The sequence below is a fragment of the Triturus cristatus genome, chromosome 5_2 (genome assembly GCF_964204655.1).
Source record: "Triturus cristatus chromosome 5_2, aTriCri1.1, whole genome shotgun sequence".
Classification (NCBI taxonomy): domain Eukaryota; kingdom Metazoa; phylum Chordata; class Amphibia; order Caudata; family Salamandridae; genus Triturus; species Triturus cristatus.
In genome coordinates, this window is record NC_140588.1 from 899,178,155 (window position 1) to 899,193,305 (window position 15,151).

Genomic DNA, 15,151 nt, shown 5'->3' on the forward strand with positions numbered 1-15,151 from the left:
GTTAATGAGCACGAAAGCATGTTGTGCTCATGGTCACTCATATTGTCTGATATAGGGAAAAACGGGATACATTTTGTGCAAACACACACAGAGTTAAGGCCTGCAACTTCTATGCAGAAGTTCCGAGTTAAAAGCAGCTTTCGGTCTCAGTAGAACTACAGGCCCAGGCCTCTGCACGAGAAATAGGTCAGAAAATGCATGTTACAGGGACAATGAGTGTAGATAAACTTATCAGGTCACACAGTTTGTTGAAAGGTCAGGGAATGGCCTGCAGTCACTTTTCTGATCCGTGAGGTTATTCCGAGATGGGGAATTCCCGAAGGGATCAGATCCGACAATGGCACACACTTTTGTGAATAACATCTTTTCCCATCTTACCACCTTGCTAGGAATTACACACAGGTTTTCATCAGCTTATCACCCTCAAAAGTAATGGTATTGTGGAGCGCCTTAATGGCCTCCTTAAAAACAAATTGAGTAAACTGTATGTCACATTGAAAAATAACTGGTTGTACCGTCTCCCATTAGCATTATTTGCTCTCAGAAAAACCCCAGGGTCAGATCACCATTTGACTCCACACCAAATAGTGACTGGGAGGTTTATGAATACATTTGTGCCCCCAACTAGACACAAGTTGCAAACTGAAAGTGCACCTGAAGTTGTTCAAACTGAAATGTCTGACTATATTGCAAAGCTAACAAAAGCCGCAAAGTTCTTCTCTAAACAGGTCACCCAGGCAGCAGATAAGCGCGCCAACGCACTTCCAACAGATGACCAAAGACCACCTTTTCCAGTTGGAACTTTAGTGTACACAAAGAACTTTATCCGTTCCTGGAAGGACAGCAAATTCAGCTGACCCTTCCCAGTAACTCACAGCACAGTTACTGTGGTGAAAGTTCCAGGACATAAGCCATGGTACCATCTGAGGGGCATCCGCCTGGCGCCGACCCTGCCATTTATCCTTTCGGACACCGAGCAGGAGGGAAAACAGGAGAAGCAACCGGAGTAAAGCCTCCCTCCAAAGCTTCAGCTTCAACAGACACTTATTTTAAGATATGTACTTTTCTTTTTCCTCCTTGGTGTGTTAATATTGATGATGATAGCAGTAATCTATTTCGATTTTTTTCTCAACATTAGATATCATGCGCATGCGTAGAAGTGTTGAAAATTATACTGATCACCACCCTCTCCACAATGCTCTGCTTGAAAATAGTTGGTACCATCACATGCAAAGTATAGGCCAATCTACAACTAATACCAGTTATGTATGCTCCCTTATTCCCCATGCCACCGCGGTAGATAGATTGCATCACCCCAAGGAGGTACCCCTGAATGTTACGCACTGTCTTTTGCACCTCTTTTTATGTAGAATAAAAACACAGCTACAACCAATGCATGTTAGTCCGGCAACGTCTCGAGTCAATATGACCTTATTTGACACCACACCGGGGGTCCTACAAATTCTGACAGAAAATGAAGACATAGTGAAGGAAGTATCAAGAATGAAGAAAGCAGGTCAGAAAAGAAACTATGCAGTTTGGGAAAAATAGATATTACAGCTGGGCTTTTTAGGAAAGTCTAATCCATCATCCGAACGTAGTAACTATTCAGCCAAACCTCTGCCCCCTGACTGCGCAGCTAGGCCAGTACTCAATGTTACAGGATCAGTATTTGTCAATGATAAATGGCACACTGGTGCCACATTCGTATGTAGAGCTATATCATTGTGGGATGGCATGAAAACAAATAACCCTTTAAAATGTGATAAGGTAGTACGACAATGTCATCAAATATGGGATGCAAACATACAGAGATATACCTGGACAGGAACTAACACACACCCTAGAGTAGTAATAAAATTAAAAACAGTTTTCTCTTTGTTTTAGAGGAAATGGGACAGTAAAGGTGGGGAGAAACCTCAACTGCAATACCACCGTGGACAACGCCAACATGCAGGGGGGCACCACTAGCCTGATAGGCCACTTTTGGCAATGTGGGGCCTGGCTCCACCTAAAGCTACCCCCGAACTGGAGTGGTCTCTGCGCCCTGGTCACACTGCACACACCCTCCCTGATGATACCAGGAGTGGATATTAAGACATTGCATGACCATCCCATGAGCCGTCCAACGACCCTGCTGCATCACCACGTGAAGAAAGGAAATGCTGAGTACTTTGGCACCACAACCTGGAATGATGTTGGCACCACAACCTGGAAAGATGTTCGCAAGAATACAGACTTTTTAATGATGCCCAGCTATTCTTTGGCAGCATCAGGCAAAAGCAACTGCCCGCTGGCTCCAGATCACAAGATGGGAGCTAATGAAGGCCATAAATGCCACGGAAGATCGCTTCAATGCCATAAAGGAAGAACTACGTGCTCTTAGATTAATGATGATGCAGCATAGATACATTCTAGATTTAATGATGGCCATGGAAGGGGGGGGGGGTGGGCGCAAGAAGATTGTCTCAGGAAGATTGTCTCAGCCTGCTGCACGTATGTGCCAGCCAATGATGCAGACAACGGGACATTGACCAGGGCCATTCGGCAATTGCAAGATCTCCACAAGAAGATGGTCGAAGAGGGGGGTGCTCCGGATGAGTGGTTCAAGGGCTGGTTCGATTGGGTGCCATCCTGGATGTCAGGGTCGTTCAAGGCCTTGTTGCCTCCAATTGATGTATTGCTTTTGATGTGCCTTGTATTTCGGATGATACTAGCCTGTTGCAAAAAGAGGACAGCTAGCGTGGGAGGAGCATTCTCGGTCAGGAAAAACTCCACAGATGTCTTAGAACAAAGTGTTATATATGAGGAGATTCCCTTTGAGGATGGGAGATAAGGAGGAGAAGTAGTTGAAGAATCAACTAGAGGGGGGAATGATATGATATAGGGAAAAATAAGATACATTTTGTGCAAACACACACAGAGTTATGGCCTGCAACTTCTATGCAGAAGTTCCAAGTTAAAATCAGCTTTAGGCCTCAGTAGAAATACAGGCCCAGGCCTCTGCACGAGAAATAGGTCTGAAAATGCATGTTACAGGGAAAATGAGTGTAGCTGAACTTATCAGGTCACACAGTTTGTTAAAAGGTCAGGAAATTACCTGCAGTCACAAAGATAAGGCACTGCATGAAGCGTAGATCATATCTTCTTCCAGACTCGGGAAACCAGTAGTGTTTTAAATATTGGAACTACAAAAACCACAAACCACAAGCCCATCTGCTAGAGAGACTGAGCTGGAAGGTGTCAATCAGGTCTTTTGCAACCATGTTCCTAATGCATTCACACAGAGATTAAGCACGCACACAGGATGGAATGGCCCAGGTGCAAGTTTTGCCCCTGCTATTAATTTGCTTCAGTTGAAAACCACATGTCACACTTACACGATGCTAGGCATATTGGATGAAACCACAGGTCAGAGGTCAGATAAGCATGGCCAAAAAGCGTTAGGCAAAAATATAACCACTTCACAGGAAAACAGATGTGTGTAAAATGTTGCTAATAACTATGAGAACAGGAAAACCACCAAGGAGGTTTACGCCAATATGAGATGCGAGGACCATGTGGCCCATATCTATATGTGTTTTGTTTTCAGGAAATTCTTATAACTGCTGATTTTAATCTACTCATTTGTGACGTAAATCCTATGCTTGTAACTTTTTTCTCTTGTGGTTTTAGAGTATATAAGCCACTGCTTTTGAACTGTTCGTTAGACATCAAACTCCAGTCTCTGCTGAGCCTGGCTGATCTCCCCAGCTGATTAATGCATTAAACCATATTGTATTATCAACCTGCTCCTGTGTTATTCTTAGAGATCTTTTCCCTTCAACATGTCCTTGTGGTGGTTCAGGTCTCATGAGAAAATGTTATGATTAGAAATGTCAGGTGGGTGAATATAGAGTCTGCGACCAACTGTATAGACATTCTGTAATTGGCTCTTGAAGAGACCATATCTCTTACAATAAAGCGGATCCTCAACTACAATCCAGTGTCTGTGATTATTTGCTACCGCCTGAAGGAATTAGTCTTTTGGACTACCTTCCTACATTTACCTTATTGTAGAGTATAATTATACTCTCAACACATGGTTATAGATGCAATAGCAGGGACTCGTGCGAACTCTAGAGTTCACGAGTAAATCGAGACGAGTGCGTAAAATATATTGACCAGAAGATTGATTAAAAAGCACACTGTGCAGCTAGGCAGCTCGATATTCGTTACTTCAGCGGTTAAAAACGCAAGCAATAAAGAACATGGGCACACGGCTATTTTGCGGATCAGAAGTGCATCGAGTAGCGCAAATATAGGATTCTTAGAAGACTACAATACGTGCAGGAATGAAAAACAGCTGAGACCAGATAGTAGCGTGAGATGAGTGAAGGACCCCAAAACCCGCAGTGACCGAGATAGTGCGCGACCATCTGTTGGCAGAGACGTCTGCCTGTGAAAAATGCTAAGAGCACAGACAAATACGAACGAGGGACGTGTGTCTCACCTGCTGCCGTGGAATCCGCGCTGCAGCGGGTGGGTGCGGTGGCATGAGGAGAGTTGACAGCCAAAGTCACTAACATCAAATAACAGTGTCCCGCCGCCACCCTCCTCGCTGGCGCTTCCCCGGCGCTGAGACAGCAGCGGGAAAGGCTCTTCTGGTGCCAGAAACTTCTCGTACAACGCCTCCGACATCTCGTACCCTGGCCGGTATGCAATCTGGGCCACCTACAGCCAGGGCTCAAGGCAGGCTCCTCCCGCACAGGAATGACAGAGCCGGCCGCCGATGTAAACAGAAGAAAGATGGCGAAATTGGCCTCTGCGCTAGTTCGCGTGCGCGAGTAGCGCTCTTCCCGGCCCCGCCTTTTCCGGCGCATTTAAAGGGGGGCCCAATGCAAAGCCTTGGCCTGTCATTGCTGAAAGAAGTCTTTGTCATCATGCGTCAAGAGGCAGCGGGCATATCTTATCCAATCGTCGCCATAAAATTTGCATAAACTAAAAGTGTACCGTAGCATATATGTGACGAAGTGCGTCTTAGTTTTTTCCATGAAAACACGTTCTTGAACACCGCTCCGTGGTCTATAAAAATCGGGCGGCAACCTATATACCCGTGTTTAGCTAGAAAAACGAAACATGTTTTGGTATTGGGACTCTCCAGCTCATCCTCATCTGTAGGACCTCATCGTGTTTGCACTATGTGAATAAATAGGACGTAGTTGGCAAACAATTTAGTGTACGGCGAAATCAATTAAAAAAACTTCTTCAACTGACAGCGCAGACTATAACACGTTTCACCTTCACGTTCAGAAAGCTGAGTAAAAAGTGGAGACTAAAGCTGTTTTCTCAGAGCTCGGCGTCCAGTGCAGGCACATTGCATGTCTCTTATTACTGATTACTGTTAGCACTCTAGTTTTTTTTTTAATCAGAAGACTTGGGTTGTATCACATGGCCAATAGGTTCCGCCTGGCCTTATGATGGAGGACACCACGACTCTCCGTTGATATTGCCATACAGATGATTCATAAACCAAGGGGCGGCTGACCTGATCCTAATATGTCTGCCCCTGCCCTGTCACGCGACACCGTCTATTGTGATCATTAGGGTACTGAAAGTTGTGAGTACCGAGACCCTGCTGTGTTTGTTCTATGAACGACAGTAAGACATGGCAGTCCCTGGGAAACCGTCCTCCACCGCCCCTCATCTGCTGGGAGACCGGAGCAGTTTCCTGGGCGCTCGTATCCCCTCTGAGGTAGAGGCAATGGCTAAACATATGCGGGATTTGCATCATGACACATTCAGGAAGATCATGAAGGGTAGGTACGGACATCGCAAATACTAAAGGTGTCAAGATTGTTATTTGTTGCACACCTCCACGCCTCCCAGTAACACCGCACACCCAAGTCAACCACTTCTGACGATACTCAACTCTCCTCCGTATTATATGCATGCCACATTTAGGGTTTCCGCAAATCTAAAAAAATTATCCCGGACATTTGTTTATTTCCGCTAGCAGGTGAAATGGAAACTAATTTATGCAACGTTTTCAATATTCGTTAGTAGCATGGTAACTACAAGCCAGTTGGCATCCATAACTGCATTTCACTCTCCTAATCACTGCTCACCTCCACACTGTTCCTCACATTTTATACCTCCACATCGCCCACCATGGAAAGCCTACACGCTATCCATTGAATTTAACATGTGACTTCCAAGTCACAAAGGACACGATGATGCATCGTTCCCTTGAGGTATTTGGGGACGCTGGAAAGATCGAGGCTGAAGCAGTGTAGTATTCTTCATTATTTAATTATTTAGTATGAACTTAGTTAAATACTGACTTATTGGAGAAAGTCCAAATACAGAAACCCACAGCTACTGATCAGCTGAACAGGAGAAGCACTGAGTCAACTGACCCTCACCAGGCAACAAGAGAGCACGTTCCACAACACTAGAATTCTCAATGACCTACACAAATTCCATTACCATCTTAAAGTGGGAATAACATAAGCTGCCCAAATACCCCTCCCTTTAAAAACACAGCAAAACAAAAACCAAAGCGAAATATTAAAATATAACATTCAATTAAGAACATAGTCCTTTAATCTAATAGGTAGTTTAATTATGCGCTGGCTGCAAGAGTATATACACTCTTCACTTGGCTGGGAGTGAAAGGGAGATGCGTGGCTCCTAGACTCAATAGCAACAATGTTGTCACCTCCAACACTGACTATGGATCTTGAGCCAGCTCTTCCACATTCAACATTAGATGAAGAGTCACTCAAGTCTGCTGCCCCAGATGGACTGTGATCCAGAACAGCCTGGTTCAACACAATATACTGACCAACATCATAAGCCAGAATAGAGTCATTCTCATACTCTCTGTTAGCATACATGTGATTGAAAATGTTCACTTGACTCTCTGTAAGTTTGTCCACACAATCTTTGTTCCACCAAACTCTCCCTTCTAACAAAAATAGAAGGTTTACTAACCTTAATCACTGGCACAGGTAGAGAGAACTTGGATTGCCCTTTACAAACCCTGAATGGTTTCTAAATCTGGACCCAATCGTGCACAGCTAAATGCTCAATTCTGACTCCTGATTTGCTTTCATACTGTTTTTTTCTGCAATAATTGTGTGACAACTACTCCATCTCTAATCTGTTGTTGGTCTTCCCCCATATTCCTTCTTTTGGCTAGAACAGAGCCCGCCGCCAAGTCTGTAAACCACTTGGGCATTAATTTTCACCTGGCTTCTCTACCCCCGAGTACTTTAAAAGGTGTAACTCCTGTGGTCAAATGTGGCAAAGTGAGGTATGCCCAAACTATTTGTTGCACAAAGTCAGCTACATTGACTGCAATGGCAGTTTGAATTCCCTCCTTCAAAACACGATTGTCCCTTTCAATTAGTCCATTGGACGGCAGACTGTAAAAATCTACTTGACAGTGCATCATTTCAAACCTTTTCATAAAGCTTATATGTAATCTGCCTTGAAACAAAAGATAGACCATTGTCTGTTACAATTCAGCAATGTGCGCTTCCAATCTAAAGATATTCTCGAAGAAATAGATCAATGTTGTGGAATTGGCAACCTCTACGAATGAATAGTAAATCCATTATGAAAAGTAGTCGATTGCTGCCAACAAATACCTTTTATCAGAATGATCCAGAGAAATCCAAGGCAATCTTCTCCCATGGCACTTCTGGAAAAGGAACAGGAAATAAAGGCTTCTTGTTCAACGTCCAATGTTTATCGAAACTACGCATTGGGGACAATTCTCAACAAAGCTGGCCACTTGTCTATCCAGATCTGGCCATCAGTACATTTTCTTAAGTTTCTTACATGTGGCCGAAATCCCGAAAGGTCCCTCATGAGCTATGCCAATAATCCTTTCCCAAAATAGGACAGGGGGAACAAACCGTCCATATCTTACACAAATCCCATTCTCAAATGACAATTCTTCACTGATTTGCGCAAAGTTCCTCAAATCCTCATTGAGCCCTTTCCCTGCAGGCCACTTACTTCTAACAAAGTGCTCCACTTATCTCAATATATCATCCTCATTCATAGCTGCGGACCACTCTTCTTGAGTGGCACGCCCATTACAAGCTGACACAGCATCAACAAGGCCAACAACACAATCCTTGTCAAAATCATCTACACCATCACTGTTATAACGAACAGAGATGTGAGATAGACAGTCTGCCCGGATAGTCTTTCCAGCTTGAATATATTTGACTGCAGGATCATACGCATGTAACTTTGACAACAATCTTACCAGGCGTGCAGAGGCCTAGCCCAAACCATTGCCAGCTAATAAGAAGACTAACTGTTTATGAGCAGTAATGATTTCACATTCTTTGCCCCAAATATAGGTCTTACATTTTTGCACCTCCCAAACGATTCCCAGAGCTTCCCTTTCAATGGTGGTATATTTGCTTTCAGCACACAATAAAGCTCTGCAGGCAAACGCAATAGTGTTCTCCCCAACCCACTGTTCAAAAATGGCTCCAAGCCCTTTTACACTGGCATCCACCGTAATGAAAGATTGTTCATTGGATACAAAAGATTGCAAGGTAGGAGCATTGACTACTAACAATTTCACTTTCTTGAACACCTCATGTATTGTCATTCCAGTTGAATTTCACCCCTTTTTTAAGAACACATCTTAAAGGTTGGACCATCAGGGCAGACACTAATACAAATCTGGCGTAATATTCACATAGGCAAAGAAAAGAACATAGGGCATTCTTGTCTGAAGGGGGTAGAGCATTTCGTATAGCAAAATTTGGGCTCCATTCCTTTCGCGGAAATGAGATGTCCCAAGTATTCTACCTCTCTTACCAGGAGTTTGCATTTGCTGGGTTTCACTGTCATCCCTCTTGCTTGTAACACTTCTAAAACTTTGTGTAAGACATGAATATGTTCAACTCTAGTCTCAGTAACGATCAGGATATCATCCTGGAATGCTTGCACATGCGGCATATCCCCAAACAATCCGTAAATTAATTTTTGTAAAACGCTTGCTATGGATGCTAGCCCAAATGACAACCTCAAGTACTTGTATGCACCAAATGGAGTCACAAACGCGGTGAGTGGTTGGGCTTCTTCTGAGAGTTGGATCTGGTGATATGCAGAGTGCAAATCAATCGTAAAAAAATACTTAGAGTTGCCAATGTTAGCAATCCTTTCCTGGATATGTGGAAGAGGATGGCAATCAACTAGGATGTTTTGATTGAGGGATCTCAAATCCAAACATAACCCAAGATCTCCAGTCTTTTTCTTAGTTAAAACGACTGGAGAAATCCATTCCGAGGCATCAATGGGTGCAATGATCCTTTCACTTTGCAATCTTGACAGCAATAGTTTGAGATCCTCCCTTATGCTGAGCGGAACAAGCCTAATTTTATGCACAGTTGGCACAGCATTCTTCTTGAGTTTTCTGCAATGTTCAAAACCATTTACACTCCCAACAACATCCTTAGAGACTAAAGGGTGGGACCCAATCATGCTTCCCACCACATCTTGCTCTACATCCAAGGATAAAATATCAGTGGAAGGTGCCCCCAAAGCAAATGGAGGGTCTTGTCCTGGGCGTAGACTAATACCCAATTGTGCTTGATCTTTCCAGCCCACACTATCTCTCCCATTCACTGCCACAGGCATTCCACATCACTTCAAAAGAATCCTAACAGATCTATATCTTGTCCCCCAAATGCCTTGGAACTAATTTCAGGAGCTGAAAGGGGTGTTTCCTTAGTCCAAAATCTATAGAAGGTGCCATTATGATGGTAGTTTTCCCATCAATAATAGCATCCACAAGGAGCACTTTAATCTTTTTCGGATTGATGCCCGAATTGTCTGGAAGATCTACAGTTAATAACACATTTTCAAATTTTCTGCTACATTCTTGCACTTCACATTAAGGATCTTCCACACATACATTAGAAATCTTGACTTTACTGAGATTTGTACCCCAACCTGATGCCCCTCTGCACCCCCCTTGAAAATGGCCCATTTTGTGGCAGCAATTACACTTCTTACCAATAGCAGGACAATTTCGATTGTTCCCTAAATGATTTCTCAAACCACAGCAGAAACAGAATAATTGCCCTCGTACAGGCTGGTTCCTCTGATATCTCTTATCACCAACCTGTTTGGAACTAACCACACAAACAACACTTTCCTCTGTCACAGAATTGAGAGATAGTTGAGCGGCATGATTCAACAGTACTTTAGAAAGTAACAATCAACCTCTCAATGCTTTTATCAACTTCTAAAGTTTCAGCTAATGTGGGATTGAGACAAGTTAAACGCTCTTGTATTTTTTTTTTTTTTAAAAGAAATAAAAAACAAATTGGTCCCGGATGTATGTGTCAACATTTGCACCAAACTCACATTTTTCTGCTAACACCCTAATGCAGCAACATAGTCTTCTACAGATTCATCGCAAGACTGCTTGCACATTGCAAAATTAAATCTTTCCAATAGATCACTAGATGCATCTGAATATTGTTTTTTCATGCGTTCTTTGGCTTCCAAGTAAACATTCCAGAGGGTGTCTTCCGATACCGGGGCAGGAAAGCAAGGAAGGGTATTAAAAAAACTCTCTGTCCTGCTACCCGCAAGTGGTTAATTAACAAAGCCATCTTCCTTAAAGGAGAAAAACCATCAACGTCAATTGCAGTCAAATAGTTTTCAAAATTAAGAAGCCATTCCAACCATTTGATATCAGGTTTACCAGCTTTCTGGAAGAAGTGCCGTGGTTGAATGCACCTTGATTGCTGGCTATGCTCTACAGTATTAAACAAGCATTTGCAATGCAATAGGTCTCACATTTGCGCAAGTTTAATCTATTGGCATTGTAAATGACAATACTTTTTATTATGTTTCAAAAACCAAAACATAAATAAAAGGCATTTTCTTTTACAATGCCAATAGCTCACGTAAATGCGAGACCTGTTGCATTGCAAATGCTTGTTTGGGTTTCTCTCAGTAATGCTGGAAGGCCCCAATAGTAGAGTTCTCAATTCAGGCAAACTCAATAGGACAGAACAATGGACAGATTCAGATGAGGGCATGCTTTGGTCTCCAGATCCTTTGTTTTTAAATGCCATGTTTTAGAGTTTACTCAGTGCACAAGTGCTGCAAGGAGCCTTTCTGTGACCATTTGTTGAAGATGGACTCAACTGAGGCAGAAGTTGGGCTCTTATGGGAGTTCAATATAAAAAAAAGCTTCTCTTGCAAAGAGCACCTATGTGATCTACAGTTTGCAAGTGATTCATCAATTTACTGAGCGACCTAGTGTTTATACCCGTTTCAGCTTGGCTGAGAATTTACTAGGTGTGAGGGACTCAGGAAAGACTGAGTGACTATTTGAAGAATCAAGCATGATGTGTGAGTATGCATGAATAGATGCACTAACGAGTAACAGCATTTTGGGAGATCTCATAAAATGCAAGAAGATAGTTTTGTAATCAGTCAAAATACTAGAAAGCACAAAGGAACATAATTTCAAATGTGTGTACTGTTATCTCTACACAACTCAATAGTAGTGCACTATCTAAATTAAATTCAATTTGAATGAACTATAACAACTTTAAGGAAAAGTCAGATGAATGCTGTTACAAAGTTGGAAACAATTGTTAATGTGAGATTGGCAAAGAGAACTGTTTTTCCCTTTTTCAATGGATTACCACTTTAATAATTCCTGAAGAGAATGCTTTCAATTGCTATTATTGTTTTTTTCTCTGTCCTTATGTTTGAATCACGTGTTTTGTTTTGTTGTGTTGGTGTGGGCGTGAAATTTAAAAAAAACAGTAAAATAAACCTACTTTGATTGCAGACAGTGTTGCACTGATTATTATACAAAATCTCCTAAAACCGGGAGACTGAATACCTCATAGTGTTATCCTCCAAGAATTCAGACAAGTGAAAAAGAGCACAAATGCACCTCTATTTGAGCTTGAAGAGGTACATTCAATGTAGTCCATGAAGAGAAATGCAAATGGACCCTCACAAAGAGAATGCCACACACTGATCTATTCATCAACAGGGTTGTACATATAGCTCTATTCAGGTCAGCTACAAATAAAAAAGATCTATTGAAGGAGAATGCCACAAATCACACGTAGGAGTTTCACAGGCAGCTCTGTGTTTACGGACTGCATGGCGCATACTTGATTCATGTGTAATTGTGCAGCACCTTTGCCAAGATGTGCTTCAGGACTGAAAAAAAGGATACAACCAAACAAATGTAAATACCTCTTTTTTTAGGATAAAAATGTGTGTGCATTAATTAACTTGACAGTATTCATTTCAAAGCAATTAAAGAAAATATATAAACAGCGTTACCATGGCACACACAAAGGTCATGGTGGAATTTGGACATGGGAGCAAATAATGCACGCTCAATGTATCAATTACTTTTTCTATGCCACGCTCTTTAAGCTTCTAAGCGCTGTAAATAGCATTTTTTATTATTAATAAAAGTAAGTTTACCCACCAGAAGATAGACGAGCTTATTTGTCAGTGCCCAGAATCGAACTCCTGACCTACAAACGTTACTTTGGTTATAGAACAGAACAGTCACCCCGCTGAGCCATCCTGCAGCAATCAGAAGGCGTTCTTTTCAGTCATGTGTCAAACACCTCTTTTATAACCCTTCTGGTTTGTCCTCCTATGTTCGATGAAAGGGAAAGTTTATGAAAGTCGGGAAAAAGATCAAATCTCAGCGCTTCCGTGTAGCCCGCTGAATCCTGCTCCTGGCATTTTGTGGCTGGTGTTGGACTGAATTTTCCGCAGCACCAGAAAGCCTTTAAAGTGTGCGCTTATACTGTATAAAAACCAGGGGGGCCGGGATGTGGGGGTTTGCTCGGCCATGTCTGGGCGGCGGAGGTTTAAGTGAGGAAACAAGCCGACCGCAGAGAGACAGACACCAGACAGGGAGGGACAACAGACAGACAGACACACGCACCGCACTGACACCATCATGATGCAGAGACACACATACACACAGGACATCTGGACTTCATAGGGAAACCGAGACAGAGGGGTGCGGGGGAAACTGACAGGAGGCAGGAGACACTACACACACACTGCACAGACACCAACATGAATCGACCAGCGGGGGGAAAACAAGCTTGCTCCATGGAGCCGACGGGGGGAGGGAAAGTGAAAGCGGTGGATGCGCGCGCTGTGTAACGCCAGCCTCCGGGGACAGGAGATGTGCACGTGTACGGAGTGCACATCTCCTGTCCGTACGCGTACACATCTCCTGTCTCCCTTTGGCACAGTAAGCGGCAACAATAGATCTCGCCAAGGCGAGCAGCACGCATGCGCTGCATCGCTAGGCGAGACCTAAAAACTGGATGGTAAAGACAATTTCAAAACTATCAAGAATACAGGGTCTGAAATGCAACTGCAGCAAGTGAGATTTTTTTTTCCCCCAGCGAAATGTCAATACTTGTCCCCCCAGTTCATTTGTATATTCATTCACCAAGGAAAAAACAATTGTTAAAAACTTGCCAAAGTATTAGATCAGAAATGTTACCTCAAAAATAATTAATAGGCAAAGGTTACTGGTGTTCGAATCATTGATCCGGTTGTCTCACTAAATGAATGGTGTGCGAATCATTGGCAGTTAAGGTCGCGTAGAAATTCGTAACATCTCCTCAACAATGAAAATTAATGAATGCTGTGGATCCTTATCAGTCGGTAAGGAAAAGTAAACCTTAACCAAATGGCCGCCGTGCGTGTGACGTACGCACTTTGACCCAGAATCCTTCGCGGGTTAGGCAAAGAAGATCCGGATATGTCGGATATATCGCTTGCTTCCTGGAGTGAGGGCAATGGCGAAAGTCACACACGCGCTCCCACAGCCATGGCTGTTTAGAATGCTGGAGCGAGGCAACGAATCAGAGTGCGGTCGCGTGCTCCAAAGGGAAGACGAAGAAGGCGGTAGAGAGGTACGCGCACAGCATAGAGTGCGAGTCTGTCAAATTCAAATGCGGGAGGCACGGGCAGGGTAACGGCCACAGCAAAGTAGTCTAAAAGTTTGTAATAGCATCAAGAAGTAATATAGGTGACCCACCTCAGAACTATCACCCAAATAAGATTTTTCCTCCCTCTGAAATCCAAGCGTTTAGGTAGTGGGTTCCCTCCTTCGGTAAACTGGCGATCAGAGGTGAAACAGCTTACCCCACTCCTGGTACCCAAAAATTTGGTATTTGGGGATGCTGGAAATATCGAGGCTGGAGCAGGAACTTTTTTAAATACTGATTTATTGGATAAAGTCTAGATACAGGAACCCACGTCTAGGGAGCAGCTGAGCAGGTGATGCACTGAGCCAACTGACCCTCACCAGGCACCCTCACCAGGCAACAAGAGAGCATGTTCCACAACACTAGAATTCTCAATGACATACACAAATTCCATTACAATCTTAAAGTGACAATAACATAAGCTACCCACATACCTGTTATGTATATGTTGTTTTTCACACCCGAATGCATTCTTGGCATCGTAGTTTGAAGTCACTGTATAAAACAGCTGCACGGCATATGAAATCCAAAGTATATTAGGCATTATACAAACCGAAGGTAGGTCTTAACAGTTTATTTATTTATATGTTATGTTATATACATTTATTACGCGCACAGTTACTCAAGAGTATCCCAGCGCGAGTCTAATGGGGTGCTATATTCGACTTCAGATAAAAAGATACGTTTTCAGTTTTTTCCTAAAAACCACTGGGTCCTGGATGGTACGCATGGTCAATGGAAGAGAGTCCCAAGCAGTGGTTTCCTTCATTGTGAAAGAGCCACCCCCAGTCCTCTGCCGCTTAAAGCGTGGAACTTGAACAAGATACAGAGATGCAGAACGCAGTGCCCGCCCAGGGGCATAGAAGGAGATCTGCCTTTGTAAATAGAGGGGCCTGCTTCCATGGAGAGCCCGATGGGCCAGAATCAGTAACTTAAATCTCACTCTAGCGGCTATTGCTAACCAGTGGTATAGACGAAGCTGGTTCTGTACACTGTCCCTAGATGACAGCCCCGACCACAGCCTGGCAGCAGTATTCTGGACCACCTGTAATTTCTTTAGCAGATAGCCCGAAATGCCAGAAAAGAGGGCATTAGCATAATCCAGCCGGGACATAATCAATGCA

General features: G+C 43.2%; 2 protein-coding genes and 1 pseudogene across 2 annotated transcripts in view; 2 read left to right on the top strand and 1 right to left on the bottom strand.

Annotated features, from left to right (window-relative positions):
- FAM199X (family with sequence similarity 199, X-linked) overlaps positions 1–4,904 on the bottom strand; it is a 100,189-nt gene extending 95,285 nt beyond the window's left edge. The window contains exon 1 of the mRNA XM_085608038.1: positions 4,493–4,904. Within this exon, the coding sequence (XP_085464164.1) occupies positions 4,493–4,680 (188 nt within the window). The 5' untranslated portion in view covers positions 4,681–4,904. The remainder of the gene's footprint in view (positions 1–4,492) is intronic.
- LOC146829375 (syncytin-A-like) lies at positions 914–2,887 on the top strand (annotated as a pseudogene).
- A 535-nt stretch (positions 4,905–5,439) lies between the features above and the next one.
- The window catches only part of COMMD5 (COMM domain containing 5), a 178,196-nt gene continuing 168,484 nt past the window's right edge, over positions 5,440–15,151 (top strand). The window contains exon 1 of the mRNA XM_085608039.1: positions 5,440–5,798. Coding sequence (XP_085464165.1) covers positions 5,648–5,798 — 151 coding nt within the window. The 5' untranslated portion in view covers positions 5,440–5,647. The remainder of the gene's footprint in view (positions 5,799–15,151) is intronic.